Source organism: Hibiscus syriacus, unplaced genomic scaffold, assembly GCF_006381635.1.
Source record: "Hibiscus syriacus cultivar Baekdansim isolate YM2019G1 unplaced genomic scaffold, ASM638163v2 tig00111754_pilon, whole genome shotgun sequence".
NCBI classification, from domain to species: Eukaryota; Viridiplantae; Streptophyta; class Magnoliopsida; order Malvales; family Malvaceae; genus Hibiscus; species Hibiscus syriacus.
Window position 1 is genome coordinate 458,152 of NW_024063169.1, and position 21,513 is coordinate 479,664.

The 21,513-nt window shown below is 33.3% G+C and overlaps 2 protein-coding genes and 1 pseudogene across 2 annotated transcripts; 2 read left to right on the top strand and 1 right to left on the bottom strand.

Moving 5' to 3' along the window:
- The first annotated feature begins 608 nt into the window (after positions 1–608).
- LOC120169155 (probable disease resistance protein At1g61300) lies at positions 609–12,112 on the top strand. Its single transcript, XM_039177372.1, has 2 exons — positions 609–1,005; positions 9,699–12,112. The coding sequence occupies exons 1-2, from the start codon at positions 609–611 to the stop codon at positions 12,110–12,112; spliced, it is 2,811 nt and encodes a 936-aa protein (XP_039033303.1).
- Positions 12,113–14,372: 2,260 nt separating this feature from the next.
- Positions 14,373–16,686, top strand: LOC120169130 (ras-related protein RABA1f). Its single transcript, XM_039177356.1, has 2 exons — positions 14,373–14,635; positions 15,961–16,686. Exons 1-2 carry the CDS (start codon positions 14,415–14,417, stop codon positions 16,391–16,393), a joined length of 654 nt encoding a protein of 217 aa, XP_039033287.1. The 5' UTR covers positions 14,373–14,414; the 3' UTR covers positions 16,394–16,686.
- Positions 16,687–18,182: 1,496 nt separating this feature from the next.
- LOC120169156 lies at positions 18,183–20,056 on the bottom strand (annotated as a pseudogene).
- Positions 20,057–21,513: the final 1,457 nt, after the last annotated feature.

Sequence of the window (21,513 nt, forward strand, 5' to 3'; positions counted from 1 at the left end):
AAAGTTGCTTAAGCGTAGGTGATTCAAGAGAACCCTTGGGAGTGGCTCATATTATCAGCTAACAATGAACCTTTTTGGCTGCTTCTCTCCGGTCATCGTTTCCTCTCAAGTTAATTAGAAGAGGTATATATTGCATTTCACATTTTGTATTGTTCTTTCAAACCTCATAAACTGCAACAAAAGAGTTCCCTTTTCATGATTGTAATTACACGTGAAGGAACCCTTTGGAGTGCCTCTCTTCTAGCAGTGTGCCATCATATCAGCAAGTAAGGAACGCCTTTTGGCTGCTTTTCTTTTCATTTGTGGTTCGGCCCAGTCATCATCTCCGAACAACTTAAACCGTAACAAGTATTTCTTAATGTTATCCTTTTTCTTTTTTGTTTAAAAAAATTAACCATGACAAGCTAATTTCAAGGGATCGACTCTATATATCTATGCCCTATTAATTTATTTTGATTATTCATGAGAGGGTAAAATTTATTTGTTTACATAATTATTTTCTTAAAAAAATTGGGTTAAATGAAATTGTTTTTTAGTCATTTTTATTTACATTCACCTGATGATGCGTTATTATTTAGTTTCTAACATATTGCTTGTGATTTGCAGCCATGGACTTTGTCCTGAATAAGATAGATAAACACTTGGACAATCATAGAAGCTTTGATCAGCGAATGAAGGACCTTAAAAGGAAATTAAAGGAATTGAATGGTCTTAAGGAAGATACAGAATCTATTATTAGAACAGAGCTGCAGCCAAGAAAGAAACTCAAGGCTGAAGTCCAGATATGGTTGGAAAATGTTGAAAGAATCAATGGTGACGTACAAGACCTTGATGGAAGAATTGGTGAAAGCAGTGCTCTTACACGTGGATTTCACGGAGAAGATGTGTTAAAGAGTATAAAGGAAGCTTCTGAACTTATTACTCAACACGGTAAATTTCATGGAGGTTTGGTGGTTGACAATCCTCAATGGATCGGACAAGTTTTGTCGACAACAAATTTATCAGGTGAAGCTGTAAAGGTATGCGTTGAAGATATCTGGCATTGCTTGATGGATGACGAAGTTCAAAAGATTGGAGTTTGGGGGATGGGTGGCGTTGGGAAAACAAGCATCATGAAGGTTATAAACAACCAACTCTTAAAAGAGACCGAAAAATTCGATACTGTGATTTGGATCACTGTATCCAAGGAGATGAGTATTTCTAAACTGCAGAAAGACATTGCTAGTAAAATTGGAGTAGAATTTTACGGTGATGAAGATGAAACAACGAGGGCAGGGATTCTCTTTGAAACATTGTCTCAAAAGAGTAGGTTTGTGATGATCTTGGATGACCTATGGGAGAAGGTTTACCTTGAGAGAATAGGAATTCCTGAGTCGTACTTGAATGGGATTAAATTAGTGTTGACAACAAGATCAGCCGATGTGTGTCGACAAGTGGGTTGTAGAGTTATTAAAGTGAAGCCTCTGATGGAAGAAGAGGCATGGGAGTTGTTCTTAGAGAAGGCGGGTTGTGATATTCTCAATATTCGAGGGGCGGAACCAATTGCAAGATCAATTGCTAAACGTTGTGCAGGTTTGCCCTTGGGAATTATTACTATAGCTTCTTGTCTGAAGGGCATTGATGACATCTCGGAATGGAGGAATGCACTAAAAGAATTAAGTCTACGCAAAAAGAGTGTTAATGGATTCGAAGATGAAGTGTTCCAACAATTACAATTTAGTTATGATCGTTTAAAGAATCCAAAACTTCAAGATTGTTTCCTCAGTTGTGCATTATATCCAGAAGACAAGGAAATTGTGGAGGAAGGTCTTATTCAACTTTGGATCGCAGAAGGGCTTGTGGAAGAATGGATAGCATGCAGGCAGAGTATGACAATGGTCGTGCAATAATGAATAGACTCATTAGCAATTGTTTGTTAGAAGTTTTTACTGAAGGAGAACATGCAAGAACTGTAAAGATGCATGATCTTTTAAGGGACATGGCATTGCGTATTGCAAAATCTCGATTCTTGGTAAAAGCTGGATTGATGTTGAAAAAGGTACCAGATGTGCAAGAATGGAGCATGAATCTAGAGAAAGTTTCGTTGATGGGGAATCAGTGGTTACATATACCTTTAGAAATGTCACCCCCAAAGTGTCCCAGGCTCACAACATTGTTGTTGTCTCAGTGCAATATAGTAAGTATTCCAGAAGGATTTTTCAAGCATATGGATGCACTTAAGGTTCTTGATCTTTCCTTCAACCCTATCAAGAGTCTTCCAATTTCCTTGTCGAAGTGTCTCGGGCTCACAACATTGTTGTTCTCTGATTGTTGTATAGAAAGTATTCCAGAAAGCTTCTTCGATGATATGAATGAACTCAAGATTCTTGATCTTTCCTGGAATCCTATCAAGAGTCTTCCGCATTCCTTATCAAATTTGAAGAACCTCACTTCACTGTTGCTTGATTGTTGTGAAGATTTAGGGAATGTTCCATCGTTGTCAAATCTTGGAGTTTTAAGGAAGTTGGATCTTCGAGGAACAAATATCAAAGAAATCCCTCATGGGATGGAAAATTTGGTGAGTCTCGAGCATCTAAATCTGGATCAGTCAAAGAACCTAAATGAGATCCCGAATGGAGTACTTTCAAGACTCTGTTGTCTTCAAGACTTGATCGTCGGTGAAACTCTGATAAATGGAAAGGAGGTTGGTGGATTGAAGAAACTGCAGGGAACTCTTGAAGGGAGGTTTTATGACCTGCACAACTTAAATATGTATCTCCAAGCTTGTCGTGGCCGAGAACAACCACGTCAATTCAGAATCTTTGTGGGAGATATGGACTTTCCTAAGTTTTCTGAAGTTGTGAGAAAAGCTATTGTTGCAAGTGGTCGTAACATCTATAACTACCAGATTGTGCTTCCACATGACATTGAGGGATTGCGTATCTGGTTTTGCAATGTTGATTGCAGTGAAGAATACCCGCTTTTCTCCAGGTTTATCCTCTTCTCACTTTCCTCCTTTTCATCTCTTAAATATCTTTATATAAATGATTGTGGGAATATGAAAAAGTTGTTCTCCCCAAACTGTGTGCCGCTAAATTTACAAGAGCTTAGAGTTGTTGGGTGTAAGCAATTGGAGGAAATAATAACATCAGAAGTTGAACCGGAGGAAAGAGGAATGGTTATCACGGAGTTTCATCTTCCACAATTAGGGCTATTGAGTTTGGGGGATCTACCGGAATTGAAGAGCATTTGCAGTGCTGGAGGAGTACTGGTTTGTGATTCTCTTCTACAAATTGAGATTGTAGACTGTCCAAGATTAAAGAGGATGAGTCTTAATCTTCCCAAATTTGATAATGTCCCACCATCTGCATCTGCAAATCTTTCTCTTTCAGTTCGGATAAGACCAAAGGAGTGGTGGGAATCATTGGAATGGGATGGTCCCCAACCCAAGTCTCTTTTGGACCCCTTCGTCGTAATTTTATGTAATTAAACTTTGGTAGTGTAAGTAAAGAAATTGTTGTAAGCTATTGTAACATCTATAACTACCAGATTGTGCTTCCAGGTGACATTGATGGATTGGATATTGGGCATTGCAATGTTGAAAATACGACAGATATATGATAAAATTATATTTTAATAATGTCTATTAACATTATTGTTGTTTTGGTTCGTCAGTATAATATTTCAAGCATTGACTTAATAACATAACGTAAATAGATATTTGATCTACAAAATAGAACTAAAACGATTGAGATTGATCAATCACTATTCATTCATGAGAAACTCAAAAATATTACAATTGTTGGCAATTTAGATAATTAAGGTTTTATGGTAAAAGAATCCCCATAAGCATATTCTAGTAGTAATGACTATAAGGAAATCGAATTAAAAATTTAGCAACTCTAACCCAAATTTTTTATGATGGTGTTTTACTGTATCTTTTATTTTTCTTAGTTATTTGTTTGATTTTTTTATTCTTTCCTGGTATGATATATATTTTATAGAACATAAAAGATTTTAATTTTTAATTCTTTTATTCTTTTATTTATAATGATTTAAATTTTATTTAAATTTATTTTATATTGATATAAATTTCAATTGATTAGATTTTTAAATGTTGAATCTTTTAATAGTAAAATAAGTTTTCTTATTCATCTATAAAAGATTGGAAATTTACATTATTATTATTATAATCAAATTCATATACATAATAAGATTTAAATTATTTTTAAAGTTTCAAACTCCCTTTTTATCGTTAATCTTTTATTTAGTAAAATAAGTTATTAAATGGATAAAATAAATTAATAAAAAATTCAACCATGTGATTAGTATGGTGGCCAAAAATAAAAATCAAATGTTTTTTATTAAAAGAGAAAGAAAACTAGACTAAAGCTAAATCACAGCTTCAGGGTTCACTGTAGGGATGGCAACGGGTCAGGTTCGGGCCGGGTATTGGTCCCCCCATCCCTGTCTCCGTTTAAAAAATCCGTACCCGTCCCCGCTTAAAAAACTACGGGGATCCCCATCGGGTAATCGGGGAAAACCGCGGGAAACGGGTATCCCCGTTTAGCATAAATGGTTATTTAAATGGGTATCGGGACGGATATCGGGCCGGGTATATATATTTAAATTAAATATATAAATATTATATATATATTTTTAATTTAAATTAAATTTATTAATATTATATATATATATATATATATAAAATAATTATTTTTAATATTTATCGGGCCGGGTAATCGGGGCGGGGATTATCAAACCCGTCCCCTTCCCCGTCCCCGTTTAACATAAACGGTTTTTTCCCATCCCCATCCCCGTTTAACATAAACGGTTTTTCTTCGTCCCCGTTTAATTCGGCTTTCAGTTTTCCCCGTCGGGTTCGAGTTTTTTTGCCATCCATAGTTCACTGTAGATCACGACGAGCATCGTCCAACAAAGCAGCATCTGTATTCTATGCAGAATGTATAGAGGAGAACCGGTGGAGACAATTACCCTCTTAAAATCTTTAAAAAAAATTATTTTTAATTATTTTTATGTATTTTATATGATAATATTTGTCTTCTAAAATTCTTTAAGTTTATTCCCCTCTAAAATTCTATATATTCATCCTTTAACATAAAAACCGGTCCAAACTACTCATATCAAAACATCTGCCACACTATTATTCTGACATATACGTACAAAAATTTTAAGTTTTAATTCGAGTTAGTAAATATATAATGTGCGACACTATCAACGAGTCACAATTTGGACCTCTAACATGGCTAAAAATCACATGATTTTGATGTTGCATGTAACATCAATGTAATTGAGAATTAACTAAAATTATTTTTAATTAAAATATGTTATATTCTTCCTTAATTATATGGTGTTATTTTATTAAGTCTCTCTATTAGTAAATGTTATAAAATAGTCTTTCGACTATAGGATGTTAGTTTTTGTTTAGTCTCTCTACTATTAAAAGTTACAAAATTGTCACCCTACTATTCATATATTTTAAACTCATCATTTTTCATTAAAACATTGATAGCAACCTGAGTTGGACGCTAACATGTTGACTGAGAGATGCTAAAATCTATTCTAGAATATCAAACGACTATCATATCTCAATCAAACATATTAACGTCCAGCTCAGACGACCGTTAATTTTTTACCAAAAAAATGACGAGTTTGGAACATATGATTAGTCAAATGATTATTTTATAACTTTTAATAGTCGAGAGACTCAACAAAATAATTTCACATAGTCGGAAGACTATTTTGTAACTTTTAATAGTCGAAAAACTAACAAAGCAACACATTATAGTTTGGGGATCATCTATGTACTTTACTCAACTCGAAAAAATTTCAAGTCAACTTCGGATTATAAAATAAGTCTCGTCAACTCAAATAACTCTAAAATTTTTGACTCGACTCAATTGAACGCTCACCCTTAGCTGATGAGACCACTGAAAATATTAAAAGAAGCAGGCAGATATTAGATAATGTCCCTCATCTGCTCATCTGTCTTTCCATTTGGCTCTTAATTCTATCACTCAGGGATGATCTCTGTACAAATCGACCTCATATTTCCATCGTCGTCAATTACGTCCCAGATTTTTGGTATTAGATGATCTTCAATAGGATCATCATCGTCATCGACAGTTTATTTGATATCATCGGGGTTCGTTTGTTAGTTCATTGATCATTTGATTTATTTGATATCATCGATCTTCAATATCACATAATAAATATCAATATCACATACAACCAAATATAAGAATACAATAATAAACAACAAAACTAGGCTTTAATTTAATTTCCTTAAAATTAACGTCATTACCTTTCTTTAAAGTGGTTGCAGCGGAGCTTCCTCATATTTTCCCAGAAATTTCCTCTGTGTTGTAGGTGAAGCTTAGTTTAAATATAGGTGAGTGAATAGCGGCTCTTCTGCAAACCAAGGAACTTCATTTGGCCGTTTTCTTCATCAGCTGCTTCTCTCCGAGATCATCGTCTTCGAACAAGCTTCTCAAAAGAGGTATTTATGGAATTTAACCATTCTTTTTTTCTCAAAGCTCATAAACGGCTGTAGAATAGATTCCTTTTTGTATTTAGAACTACCTGATTAGATGATATTTTCTTAATTTTTATTTATTTAAGTTAATAAATTTTTAATCAAATAAGATGATGATACATGTTACCTTTCGCACTGCTTTCCTCTGTGTTGTAGGCGAAACTTAGTTTAAGTTCAGGTGAGTGAATAGCGGCTCTTCTGCAACCCAAGGAACTTCATTTGGCCGTTTTCTTCATCAGCTGCTTTTCTCCGATCATCGTCTTCGAACAACCTTCTCAAAAGAGGTATTTATGGAATTTCAACATTCTGTTTTTTTTTTCAAAGCTCATAAACGGCCGTAGATTTGATTCCTTTTCATATTTAGAACTACCTTATTAGATGATATTTTTTTAATTTTTATTTATTTAATCTAATAATTTTTTAGCCAAGATGAAGACACATGTTACCACCGAATTAAAGAGAAAAAAAAAATAAAAGACGAGATAAACTAAAGGAGGAATTAAACTGACACACCATAGTAGCCTTTATATAACTTATTCCCGTTAATGACAAAAAAATAATAGTGAAATGAAAATGCTAACATAGAGATTCAAATATGGAGCCGTAAGCATAGATGAAAAAAAATCATAACCACTTAGTCAAATCACATATTTTAAGAAAAATTTTGGTATTTTTATATATTCATTAAACAAATGATATTTATTTATTTTTAATATTTTTAAACAAATAAAATAAGTTTAGTATTTTATTTTTAAAACTGAATTCGATGTTTTTTTATATATTTTTGAATCTTGCATTAAATTTAATTGTTTTAAAATATTAAAAATATAAAACTTATTTTTTAATATATAAAAATATTTTTATTTTTATATGAAATGAATTCTTTCATAAATTTTGTTTCAAAATATAAAAAATATTGAATTTGGTTTTGAAAATAAAATATTAAACTTATTTCTCTTTGTTTAAAAATATAAAAATATTAAAAGTTAAATATCATCTGAATATTTTTATTTTTTATTTTTATATCAATAACAATATTATGAGATAAATAAATTTTTGAGTAAAAATACGAATATATAAAAGATACTAAAACTTTTCTTTAAATATGTGATTTGACTTGGTAGTTATGATTGTTTCATCCATGCTTACAATCTCAGGTTTGAATCTTCTTGATATCATTTTCACTTCATTTTTCCCATCATTAATTGAAATAAGTTATATAAAAAATGTTGTAATATAGAACTAAATGGGAGTGGTTCAGGCGTGCTTGGCTTTAGAATGTCTTAGGTTTGATGCCCCCTAATGCATTCCTCCCGTTTATTTTCTCTCTTTAATAGGGTGGTGACCACCTTATTGGATGAAAAATTCATTGAATTAAATAAATAAAATTTAAGAAAATATTCTCAATCAGGTAGTGACACAAGTCATCATCTAATTAGAGATTAAATTTATTTTAATTGAATTATATTATGACCAAATTGATAAAATGTATAAATATTAAGGACTAAATATGTAATTATACCAAGTTCTTAATTGTCACATCACCTCTCCCATTAAAAGTCAATGAATAGTGACTTAATTAAAGCATTTAAATAGTTAAGTGATCCGACTAGTTAAATCGAAACATCGGTGGTCAAAATAAAATCTGACAATAGTTAAATGGTCACCAGTATAGTTTAACCTACAAATTATTTAGGATTTGTGTTCTAAAATGTTAATATTTTTTGAATTCTTTTAAAATACTCTCATAAAATGTTTAATTAAAATTATTTCCTTTATATTATTTTTAAAATTAAATTTTCCTTTTTCTTGTTTACGATCATTTCCTTATGGTTAGAATTTAACTTTTAGTTTTCGTTTAGTATTTTAATTTTTCATTAAAAGAAATATATAGATTTTTATTAAAATGTAAATTAAATATAATTTTGGTTAATTGGACTAAAAGTATTTTGTTAAATCATTTTAAAATACCCTTATAAATTATTTAATTATTGTAACATTATTTTTAGTTTACAATTATATCAATTTTTGCATTAGATTGTTAATTTGCTGTTTTCGATATCGGAAATATTTAAGAATAAATTATTAGTTTTTTTTATAATCAGAAATTAAAAGAAAACATAACAGCAAAGAATGAAAGCAAATTTCAATTTCATTAAGATTGAATATTGTAAATGATAATGCCAGATAAATAGTATTAGTAGTAATAAATGATTGATAACAAAAAGATAAACCAACATTAATTTTTTTAAATATAGTCTGGGTGATTACAAGATGTTCATAATCCTTTTTAATTATTGACAATGCACGTACTTATAAACGCAACTGTTCGAACCTAATACCTTTAATGAGAACAAAACTCCCCTTAATTATTGAGGTCTATTCATAGGATCTTTCATTAAATTTTTTGTCAACTATAAAGAATAAAAAAGACATTTGATTATACATTATGTCAATATACCTTAAATTTATTGTTAAATTTTGTTTATAGACAGCCATGTACCCAAAAAGTATCTTATAATTCAGTTTTTGTTTTTATTCATGATTTAATTTTATGCCTTGAAGTTTTGAAATTTCACTCTCTTAAATTTCTGTTTAATTTGATTTGATTATTCGTGAGAGGGCGAAACTTCTTGATTTACATCTTTATAGTTTCTTAAACATTTTTTAGAATAAAATGAAGTTATATTTTTAGTCATGTTTAGATACATTCACCTAATGATGCTTATTATTTAGTTTCTAACATATTGCTTGTGACTTGCAGCCATGGACTTTGTTCTGAACGTGGCAGGTAAACAGTATGACAATTATAAAAGTGTTGATCCGGATATGAAGGACCTTAAAAGGAAATTAAAAGGATTGAATGGTTTGAAGGAAGACACAGAATCTATAATGAGATCAGAGCTGCATCCGAGAAAGAAACCCAAGGTGGAAGTCCAAATATGGTTTGAAAATGTTGAAAGAGTCAATGGCGAAGTGCAAGACCTTGAGGAAAGAATTGGTGAAAGCAATGCTTTTACACGTGGATTTCACAGAGAAGATGTGTCAAAGAGTATAAAGGAAGTTGAAGAACTAATTAATCAACAGGGCAGATTTCATGGAGGTTTGGTGGTTGATAATCCTCAATGGATCGGACAAGTTTTATCGACAACAAATTTATCAGGTGAAGCTGTAAAGGCCTGTGTTGAAAAGATCTGGCAGTGCTTGATGGATGATGGGGTTCAAAAGATTGGAGTTTGGGGCTTGGGTGGCGTGGGGAAAACAAGCATCATGAAGGTTATAAACAACCAACTCTTAAAAGAGACAGGGAAATTCGATACTGTGATTTGGATCACTGTATCCTACGAGACGAGTATTGCTAAACTGCAGACAGACATTGCTAGTAAAATTGGTGAAGAATTTTCTGGTGATGAAGATGAAACTACAAGGGCAGGGAAGCTCTTTGAAAATTTGTCTCAGAATGGTAGGTTTGTGATGATCTTGGATGACCTATGGGCGAAGGTTTCACTTGAGAGAATAGGAATTCCTGAGCCGTCAAATGGGGCTAAATTAGTGTTGACAACAAGAAAAGACGATGTGTGTCGACAAATGGGTTGTAGAGAAATTAAAGTGAAGCCTCTGACGGAAGAAGAGGCATGGAATTTGTTCTTAGAGAAGGCGGGCTGTGATATTCTCAATATTCGAGGGGTGGAACCAATTGCAAGATCAATTGCTAAGCGTTGTGCAGGTTTGCCCTTGGGAATAATTACTATAGCTTCTTGTATGAAGGGCATTTATGACATCTCGGAATGGAGGAATGCACGAGAAGAATTAAAGATACCCAAAAAGAGTGTTAATGGATTCGAAGAAGAAGTGTTCCAACAATTACAATTTAGTTATGATCGTTTAAAAAATCCAAAACTTCAAGACTGTTTCCTCAGTTGTGCATTATATCCAGAAGATGAGGAAATTGAAGAGGAAGATCTTATCCAACTTTGGATCGGAGAAGGGCTAGTGGAAGAAATGGATAGCATGCAGGCAGAGTATGACAATGGTCGTGCAATAATGAATAGACTCATCAGCAATTGTTTGTTGGAAGTTTTTACTGAAAGAGGAAATGGAAGACATGTAAAGATGCATGATCTTTTAAGGGACATGGCATTGCGTATTGCAGAATCTCGATTCTTGGTAATAGCCGGCACGATGTTAGAAAAGGCACCAGATGTGCAAGAATGGAGCATGAATCTAGAGAAAGTTTCGTTGATGAGGAATAGGCGGTTATATATACCCTTGGAAATGTCACCCCCAAAGTGCCCCAGGCTCACAACATTGTTGTTGTCTGGTTGTGATATAGAGAGTATTCCAGAAGGATTTTTCAAGCATATGGATGCACTTAAGGTTCTTGATCTTTCCGGAAATCCTATCGAGTGTCTTTCAATTTCCTTGTCGAAGTGTCCCGGGCTCACAACATTGGTGTTGTCTGGTTGTGATATAGAAAGTATTCCAGAAAGCTTCTTCGATTATATGAATGAACTCAAGATTCTTGATCTTTCCTTCAATCGTATCAAGAGTCTTCCGCATTCCTTGTCAAATTTGAAGAACCTCACTTCATTGTTGCTTGCTTCTTGTAAAGATTTAGGGAATGTTCCATCTTCGTTAAATCTTGGAGTTTTGAAGAAGTTGAATCTTCGAGGAACAAAGATCAAGGAAATCCCGAATGGAGTACTTTCAAGATTTTGTTGTCTTCAAGACTTGATCGTCGGTGAAACTCTGATAAATGGAAAGGAGGTTGGTGGATTGAAGAAACTGCAGGGAAGTCTTGAAGGGAGGTTTTATGACTGGCACAACTTAAATATGTATCTCCAAGCTTGTCGTGGCCGAGAAGAGCCTCGTGAATACATAATCTCTGTGGGAGCAGTAGGATTTCCTATGTTTCTTAGGAGGGCAAGTAAAGAAATTGTCGTAAGCCGTTGTAACATCTATAACTACCAGATTGTGCTTCCACGTGACATTGAGGGATTGAATATTGGGTATTGCAATGTTGATTGCAGTGAAGAATACCCGCTTTTCTCCAGGTTTATCCTCTTCTCACTTTCCTCCTTTTCATCTCTTAGATCTCTTCAAATATGTAGTTGCAGAAATATGAAAAAGTTGTTCTCCCCAAACTGTGTGCCGCTAAATTTACAAGAGCTTAGAGTTGTTGGGTGTATGCAATTGGAGGAAATAATAACATCAGAAGTTGAACCGGAGAAAAGAGGAATGGTTATCACGGAGTTTCATCTTCCACAATTACGGATATTGTCGTTGCTTGGTCTACCGGAATTGAAGAGCATTTGCAGTGCTGGTGGAGTACTGGTTTGTGATTCTCTTGACGAAATTGAGATTGTATACTGTCCAAAATTAAAGAGGATGGGTCTTAATCTTCCCAAACTTGATAATGTCCCATCATCTGCATCTGCAAATCTTTCTCTTTCAATTGAGATAGAATCAGAGGAGTGGTGGGAATCATTGGAATGGGATGGTCCCCAACCCAAGTCTCTTTTCGACCCCTTCGTGAGCTTTTTGTGGGAGGATCAAACGGAGCAGTTGGGTTTGTAACATTGGCAGTGTTTTTATTTTCTTATTTAGGCGAAGCTTAATTTGATGAATTCAAACTGTATTCATACTTCATTTTATTATATTATTTGCACACTTTCTATGGTGAAATTATTTATTTAAATTTAGTTGACGTGGAATTACTACTCAATTATCTTTAATTATTTCTTTTAGGGGTGTTAATGAATCGAGTTTGAACGAACAAAGTTATATCCGTGTTCGTTTGTTTGTTTTTGAAGGTATCCATATTCGGTTCGTGTTTATTTAAATTTTTAATGTTGTGTTTTTTCGTTTATTTATTTTTGAAGGTGTTCGTGTTCGTTTATTTATCCTTTGCGAGTATGTTCGTTTATCGTTTACCAACATGTTCGTTTAGTGTTTGTTTATCATTTGTTTATATGTTCGATTTTTAGTTTTACTTTTGCAAGCTAAAAAAAATAGTAAAATTATGTCATTAGTCCTTACACTCCTTAAAAATTTGTAATTTAAATTTAACTTTTATTATGTGTTTAATATAGTCTCTACTTTCATCAATATTTAAAATAATGAAAGGAGAACTAAGTAAATGAGTTTGTTCATGAATATAAATGAACGAGCCAATAAATGAACTCATAAATAAGTTTGTTTGTTTGTATTCGTGCGTTTATTAAATAAACATAAAAAAATTGTTAATACTCGTTTGCAATTCCATTTGAAATTACTGCTCCATGCTGGAATTGGAATGAAATTTCATTTGAAATTGCAAGGTGGTGGTCGCAAGTACCACTGTGCGTCTCCGAGGGACTAGACGAAGACGCATTCTCTTCAATGTTAAAGCTGTAGCAAATACTCTATTCGAAAAAATAATTTGTGATATGAATTATTTAACGAATTCTTTTTTTTTCAAAAGTATTATTATAAAAATTTTGCCCGATAATTTTGATCAAAATAATTCTTAAGAAAAATATCAATAAATATAAGATCGTGTCTATAATATTCATGTTTAAGATTTAAGGATGCTAAACAACGGAAATGAAAATAGCAACCCCAAATTAAAATTATATTTGACGGTTGTTTCCTCCACTAATTTTCTTAGGTTAAAATTAAATTAATAAAATAAATAACAAATATTTGAAGGTTATATCATTAATTTATTTTAATTAAAATGAATTTTATCGATTATTAATCTATTTCTTTTTTATTTATTAAAAAAACTTCTAAGACACAGTAGAACTATTTTAGTTTTATTTCAGTTATTTACTTTTTAAATAATTTGAGCAATTATAAAGTTGTATTTTTAAAAAAAAATTTAGTCTATGATAATTAGGGATAGTTATGATACTCGAACCCGACGGTTCCAACCGACTCGACCCGATCGGGTCTGTTTTTTTAATTCGGGTTCGGGTCGAGTCGATTTTTTAAAGGTGATGTTCGGGTCAGATTCGGGTTTAGGGTGAAAATACCCTACCCGACCCCAAATGTTTTTTACCTTATATATTTAGGAATAATTACAATAATACCCATCTATATATTATTTTTTCAATTAAATCACTGTTTTATTGAATAAAAATAATATTTATTATTATTATTTCGGGTCGGGTCGGATTTTATCTCAAAAAAGTAGAGTCGGGTGAAGGGTATATATTTTTAGGGTCGGGTCGGGTCGGGTGAAGGATGTAAACTTTTCGGGTCGGGCCATGCCCATCCCTAATGATAATACACATTTATTAGACGTAGTTATTCGAACCTAGGTTCCTAATAAGAATAACAACCCTTTCATTACTTGAATTCAACTTCAAAGTTCAATTTGGTATCAGTTTTTATCCAATTAATTACTTAAAATTAGTTTCTTAGTTCAAATTAGTACATAAATTTAACTTTTTACTCCAAATTGATATTGGGAGTAAATTACTTATTTAAACCATGAAACTGAGTTTAGGTATTAATTTAAACCAAAAATATAAGCTGGGGTATCTAATTTGACCACAAAAAGTTTAGATAAATTAAGATAACTAATTAGACCAAACAGACTTAAGTACCAAATTGAATATTGAAGTGAAACTTAGGTACCACAATATACATTTACGCAGTGATTTTCTAAATCCCACTTCCTTGAATTGGCCCACTAACTCATAAAAAGGACGATCACCGGTTCCAATTGCCCGACCCGACCCGACCCTTTATCCCCTCCTTAATCTAACCCATATTTCTTCCATTTTTATTTTTCTATTTTTCCAATTAAAAATCTATCTCTAATGCCATTTGATACAATTTTCTCAAAATATATATTTTAAGTTCGATAAAAGAACCCGACCCGGTGGCCAGTATGGCGGCTTATAGAGCGGATGACGACTACGATTACTTATTCAAGGTGGTGTTGATCGGAGATTCGGGTGTTGGTAAATCGAATTTATTGTCGAGGTTTACGAAGAACGAGTTTAGCCTTGAATCAAAGTCCACAATCGGAGTTGAATTCGCCACCCGAAGCATTCGAGTCGATGATAAGGTCGTTAAGGCCCAGATTTGGGACACCGCTGGACAAGAAAGGTAAGTCTTTTTCTTTATTTTTCTGTTGAATTTTATTATTTCTAATGGTTTTGAATTTTGAGAGATTCGAGGGAAATGAGGTGTTTTTCTTATTGGTGCATTGAATTAGTAGAATGGGTGTTTATAATTTTGGATTTCTGGGGGTCCTATAAGGTTGCCTGAGAAAATGTAGTAAAATTACACTCACGTATTTCTCATATTCTCATTTGTTTTGTTTGTTATATTCTTGTATTTGGATTTTTGGGTACATTTATAATTTCTTAGTGATTTGAGGAAAAGAAGATGATTCTTAGATTAGTGTATTGGTTTGGTGAAAAGGGTATTGAGCAATTTGTGTTGTTCTTCCGATTGTTTGGTTGCCAAGAAAATGTGGGAATAAGATGCATTCATTCATGTATTTTTTTTCTTATTAATTTTAAAGCATGTGGACTTGGATTTTAGTTACTTGATAAAAATAAGCTGTGCTTTTAGATTGGTACAAGTTTAAGCCTATGTGAAAGGCACTTTATTGATTAACAGTTTGCAGATTTAATTTGGCATGGAAATTTGCTTTTATTAGATTATATGCAAAATTTCAGTTGGTTTACAAACCAATGAGACGGAGAAAATTCATATATGTTACAACTAGATTCATGAATGAAAAAATTGGGGAAAATTCTCTTAGTAGTTCTAGTTGAGCCGTCGAACTATATTTGTAGCTGTCTTTAGGATATAGATTTGTCAAAGAGGAAACCCTTTGTGTATCCGATTACCGGATCATGTCTTTTTTGTGGTTTGTTTTAGCAGGATTGTCATTTAAAAAAAATTATTGTTGTATTAGTTCTATAAATTGACCTTGTTCTAGTGTTAAAGTTCATGTGATCCATGAATTTAGGATAGTGTTAAAGTGTCTATTTCAGATTCTTTCTATCCGTAAACTTTGATGCTCGGATTTGAATAAAATGCATCTTTACATTTCTCTAGAGCTCATTAATTGATATTTTTAATTGTAAAAGCTTTATACATACTTCATTTTCTACATTTACAAACCTAATGCCTTTTAAGTTAAATAAAAACCAAGTCGATAAGTTTTATGGAATGAAATGAAAATTCTTTGTCAGCTCTTCTTGAACTCAAATGTTTAGGGTGCTGGAATTTCCAATAGTATGCTATACATAAAGCTCCTAACTGAGTTTGGTTCCATTGAGTCAAGTGTATGCTGTGGAGGTGTTATTAGTGAAAAATGGAAATAGAAATGATTTTATATTTGAATCACACTTTCTCCTGTAAATAGATTGTTCTGATAAGCTTTCTGAGAGTTGATTTATTGTTATGGTATTTCGAAGATACCGGGCAATTACAAGTGCATACTATCGTGGAGCTGTTGGTGCATTGCTTGTCTATGATGTCACTCGACGTGTCACATTTGAGAATGTTGAGAGATGGTTGAAAGAACTGCGGGGTCACACGGATTCCAATATTGTGATTATGCTTGTTGGTAACAAGGCAGACCTCCGGCACTTGCGTGCCGTTTCCTCTGAGGATGCCACTGCATTTGCTGAAAGAGAGAATACCTTCTTTATGGAGACGTCTGCTCTAGAGTCAATGAATGTCGATAATGCATTCACTGAGGTGCTAACTCAAATATACCGGGTAGTCAGCCGAAAAGCACTTGAAGTAGGTGATGATCCTGCAACATTGCCTAAGGGACAAACCATCAATGTCGGAGGCAAGGATGATGTTTCAGCTGTCAAGAGCTCTGGCTGCTGTTCTGCTTAGCGTCGGATGGTTTCGATGTCCTAGTTTCCTCCATTTTTCGTCTCTTTAAGCACAAAACTTTCCTCACTGCTCTACAATCCTTGAGTTTCCCTGAGATTTGAGGTTCAAGACGATGAAAACGTGGTCCGAATTTCCTCCATTCCATAGTTTTGATAGTTTTCTTGTAGTTGATTGGTTTAGAATACGTAGTCCTTTTATTATTTTATTATTTATTTATTCTGAGACAGATCTAATTTTGTATTTTTTAAATGATCTTCATTAGTGATGGAAGATAATATTTGATTGAGCTATTATCTTAATTCTTTCGTAGGTGCCTTTGGATTTAGGTGGAGTGAAAGTTGAGTCGAACCCTTTAACTTTGAATGATACAAGTATATTACATTTAATATTGTGTATGATTATAGAAAACTGTTTAAATTAAATTACTAACATTATAAATAGGTTTAATATAAAAATAAGTGTCTAAACTATACACTTTTTTTTCATTTAGGTGGCTCAATTATTTTTCTATCAATCCATATGTTTATCGTTATAAACGTTATTATTTTAAGTGTCTTGATCGTAATAGTCATTAAAAAAATCGTTAAATAACACTGCAAATTCCAAATAGAAAAGGCTTTTGGCTAGCCCTACTTCAAACGGTGAACGGTTGATGGGTAGGTGAACGGTCAACCACCATTGCAGTAGGTGTCTCAAATGGCTGGTCGAATGGATTTGACTTGGGGATTTGAATATGTTATTTGGGATTTTAGTATTTTAGTTTAAAGATGGATGAGAGTAAGGAAGAATGATATGAAATGAAATGAATTTCCTTCTCTGTCGTTCTGCTTCTCTTCCTTATTATTCTTATTCTGTTTCTACTAGTCTTTTATTCTTCTCTATTTCTTCCTCTTTCTATCTTGGTCTATTACAGGGTGGCTATCGACACCGGTGGTGGTGGTCGGAAATGACCAGAAACGGTAGTGGAGGGTTAGAATTAGAGTTTTTAAAGTTTTAAGTTTTTTTTTTTAGATTTTAGAAAAAATTTGGATTTTTTTTGAAAAATAATACTATTTTTAAAGTTTTTTTTAAAGTAAAAGTTTAAAAAAACACACAAAACATGTGTCACTTAACATAATTTTTTAACGACCATTACGATCAGGACACTTAAAATAGTAATGTTTGTAACATTAAACACTTTGATTGACATGAAAAAGTTTAATCACATAAATGAGAAAAAGAATATAGTTTAGGCATTTTTTTGTATTAAGCCTTAAAAATAATTATAATTAAATTTAAATAGAGATTCGTACAATTCGACTCAATTTAAAAAAATTCAAGTAAAATTTTAAGTTATATAATAGGACTCATCAAATCACCTAGCTCAAAATCCTGACTCGATTCAATCCGATTGAATACTAATTTTGACTTGACTTAATCAGATAAAATACTCACACGTTTAACTATGATTACTTACAAAATTATTTATAAATTTAGCTAATGAGATTCATACGGAAAGAAAATCCAAACTTTAGACAGCAGAAACATAGGGAGAAAAATATAACAAATTCAGAATATTAAAAACAATGAAAACTCTTTATAGCTGAAAGTTAATATTACATAATGAGACTGCATAAAAATTGAGTCTGTACAATTGTTTAATAATTACAGAGCCAACCAATAATTGAATGACTGTTAGATATCTGCAAGTTCATGGCAAACAGTTAAGCCATAAGGCTTCCCGGAGAGCTTTCTCCGATCGATTCTGCCGCCATCAACCATTGTATGTAATTTATTCATTCTTCATGTTTTAGACATCCTTGGGGCATATGTTCTTCACAAAACAACCACTTAAGCAACCTGCATGATACTCGTGTCCACAATCGAGAGTTGCGATTTTCTCTTGGTTTTTGTAATCCTCCTGCAAATTCAAAGAGAAAGTGTGTGCTTCAAACTCGAAGAATGACTGATAAAAGCAAGTTTAAAGGTCTTCAGCAAAGAACACTGAATTACCTGGCAAATGATGCAAGAATCGGGTCCTTGATCGATGGGCGCCGCTTCTTCCAGGTTAATATTAGTTACAAATGTTGAATATGTCATTGTTTTCAATTTTCTCGTAATGGTTTCCTCTGATAATCCAGTGTCCGCGTTGCCAATCTGTTCTCCCAGAGCAAGTAGCTCCTGTGGTCATTTGGAAAATTTTCCAGTAAATGGCCGGTAAAGGTAAAATCAAACCGTGAAAGGACAATATTAATGAACTTTGACTTACCTCATAAGACATGTCCTCTATATCCAACCGCATATCCCTATAATGGTCGATGACATTGCTGACTTCATAAAATTCTGGGAACTCCAGCACAGCAACTCCCTGCATCGAATCGATCACCATATTTATAAACCAAAAAAGTAACGAAAAATGCCAGTTATATATTTATTCATAGTTTTGGAAAAGACGATAGACGCAAAAAGTTGAGAAATAACTTTGCATGAATGAAAATTAGGCTCTTACATCTGGTGGAGGAACTCTCAGATGAGAAAGATTTCGGTATCTCAAAGTTGTCTCAGGTACACCACCACCCTCTCGGCTTTAGAATGATATATCCTAAAGCCCATAGGTGGGATGGATCCCCTATTCCGACACCCCATCTCCAAATCATCCTGTGATGGATTCCAGGTGCTCTGTGAGGCATAAGTTGCAGGAAAGCTATGAGGAGGAGCTGCTGCTACTTGTGGAAGACTATTAATGCCGTGGTTTCTTACTCCTTCAGTAGGTGGAACAGGACGATAATAGTTATGATTCCGAAGGTCAAGGGAAGGATGTGAAAAGTTTGTCCTATGCCTAGTCTCAATAAGTCCAGCATTAGAACCTGTACAAATACGAGTTTGTTAAGTGTCCAAGGCAACGTGCGTTGTTAAAAACTTAATCCTAAATGACCTCAGTTACATGGAAGCCGCCTTCAATGAAAATATATATCTTTAAAAATATATTTTAAATTGAAATTCCTAACAATTTTGTAGGAAAAATACAAGGTTGGAGAAACTACCATGCATGTAAGGAACACTAGGAGCTTGAGTCCAAACCGAGGAACCTCCATCTGTTATTGTTGGCTGAAAGGAGTGACCCAACATAATTTCCTTGAAAAAAATGGTTCGCACCATGCATCAAAAGAGGATCCATGGCAGTTGCCCGTAGTCTGTTCCTCACGCTTCTTTGGGGTCCTGCATCTATAATTGGTGGTAGGTTGTTTCCCCGACACGGAGGAACAGTGGAAGATGATGCATCAACTGGGCCAATCCCATCAAGGAGCCTGGTATCGAATGCTGTAACTGAGGAACTTGAGCTTGACGAGGCATTAAAGTGCTGAAAATTTCCTGGAATCCCTTCAGAATTCTTTCTCTTATACGAGGCTCTAACATTATATCCATGAAGTGGCAATTCCTTGCATATTCATCAGCAGAAACTCCAAGGAGACCGTAGTTGCTGGAAGATGGCATCTGGTCTATCGGTCCGTGATTTATAGGAACAACAGATGATGAGGTATCCACGCACCGAATGTAAGAGTTGGATGCACTTCCGATACCAAGATCAAGGTTTGGAGAACGATGACGATGTTGAACACCAGGGACAGGGTACTGAGGTATCTCATAGAACATACCGTTTTCATAATGCTCTGGGAAGGGAAGAGTATCCTAATAAAACCTTGTCTATTTACCTGAAATTCATAATAGATGCTCTTATTTCACTAGAAAGACAGCATTTTTTTCCAGAAAGTATATATATATACTTATACATATATACATCATCCAGGTAAAGGCCAGGACCTCCTAAAACGTAATCTCGTGCTCTAAATGCTATTCGTTAAACCTCGGATTTACCGAAAGTAAAATCTAATTTTCCACTACTGAAATAGAGACTCAAAAAGATCAAAATATGCAGAAACAAGCATTTTCTTCTTCAAAATATAAGTTCCAAAGGTTGACGTTCCTATAAGTATGAGACTATCATTCATCTCCTTCCACCTAATCATCAACCATACAATGAAGCAGAAACCCTTGGTTTCCCAGAAAAATAAATGCAAAAAAGACCTTATTCACTACCAAATTGGCATATCCATCATCAAAAACTTCAACAGAATTGCAAAACTATATTAAATATGCTGATCCAATTGAAGAAAAAGAACCCAAAGAAAAAACATTTCAGATTTTTGTTCATGATTATCCTCAAATTTAAGGAGCACAACACAAACTATCAAAACCAAACCCCACCTTTGTTTTTAGAAAGGAAAAAAAAACTTTTCAAATATCTCCTAATTACACACATTTTAAAATTTTCAAAATTATCAAATATCCATTATTTCTCGATCAATCATCAACAGCATGCAAATTCAAAGAAGGATAAAAGGGGGTTTTTCAAATCTCTTCTGTACCTTATATTCATGAACAAAATCACAAGCAATGCCTCTTCTCTTGAAGGAAGCTGAAAGAATCAAAGGAAAAAGATGAACTTTGCTTCTGTTACTTTGTATTAATCAAAATGCATACAATGTATATCCATAGGGATTCGAAAGCAAAATTAAAAAAGGCTTAATAATACTTTTTTCTCGATTACGTGTCTACGATATTTTTTAAATTATACAGGTGTGTAGCGTTATGAATGTGACCAATTTAACGTAACAACATGTTTAATAACATGATAATTTTAAAATTTATTTTTTAAAAAATATTAAAAATATTATTATATTTATAAAAAATCTTAATTTCTTTTAAATTATAAAAAAAATCTTAAAATCCTTAAAATCTATAATTCTAACACTAATCCACTGTTGCCGCTCTTTCTGACCACGACCACCACCGTCACCGTAGTTTTTGTCATAATCCAAGTTATACGCCGTCGCCGATTGAATGTCGAAATCACGTGAGATCATGATTTTTAATCCTAAGGTTTACGTGGTATTAAACGTCGATTCATCATCGACCGATTACGATTTCATAAGGATTTTAGTTGTCGGAGGGGATAAGGTTGGATGGAGCTTCGTCGACATCAAAGGGCAATAGTCAGTTTGAATTTAGGGCTGAAGTGAAGATTTTCAAAGTTTTGAGGTTATTTCAAAATTTATGTGTTCTCTTTTTAGAAAATATAT

What these genes read in the sequence shown, in the direction of transcription:
- LOC120169155 (XM_039177372.1), top strand. Translation starts at nt 609, where the DNA reads ATGGACTTTGTCCTGAATAAGATAGATAAACACTTGGACAATCATAGA. An exon ending in GTCGACAACAAATTTATCAG is followed by an intron (nt 1,006 to 9,698) that starts GTGAAGCTGTAA and finishes CAAATTTATCAG; the next exon opens with GTGAAGCTGTAAAGGCCTGT.
- LOC120169130 (XM_039177356.1), top strand. Translation starts at nt 14,415, where the DNA reads ATGGCGGCTTATAGAGCGGATGACGACTACGATTACTTATTCAAGGTG. An exon ending in GACACCGCTGGACAAGAAAG is followed by an intron (nt 14,636 to 15,960) that starts GTAAGTCTTTTT and finishes GGTATTTCGAAG; the next exon opens with ATACCGGGCAATTACAAGTG.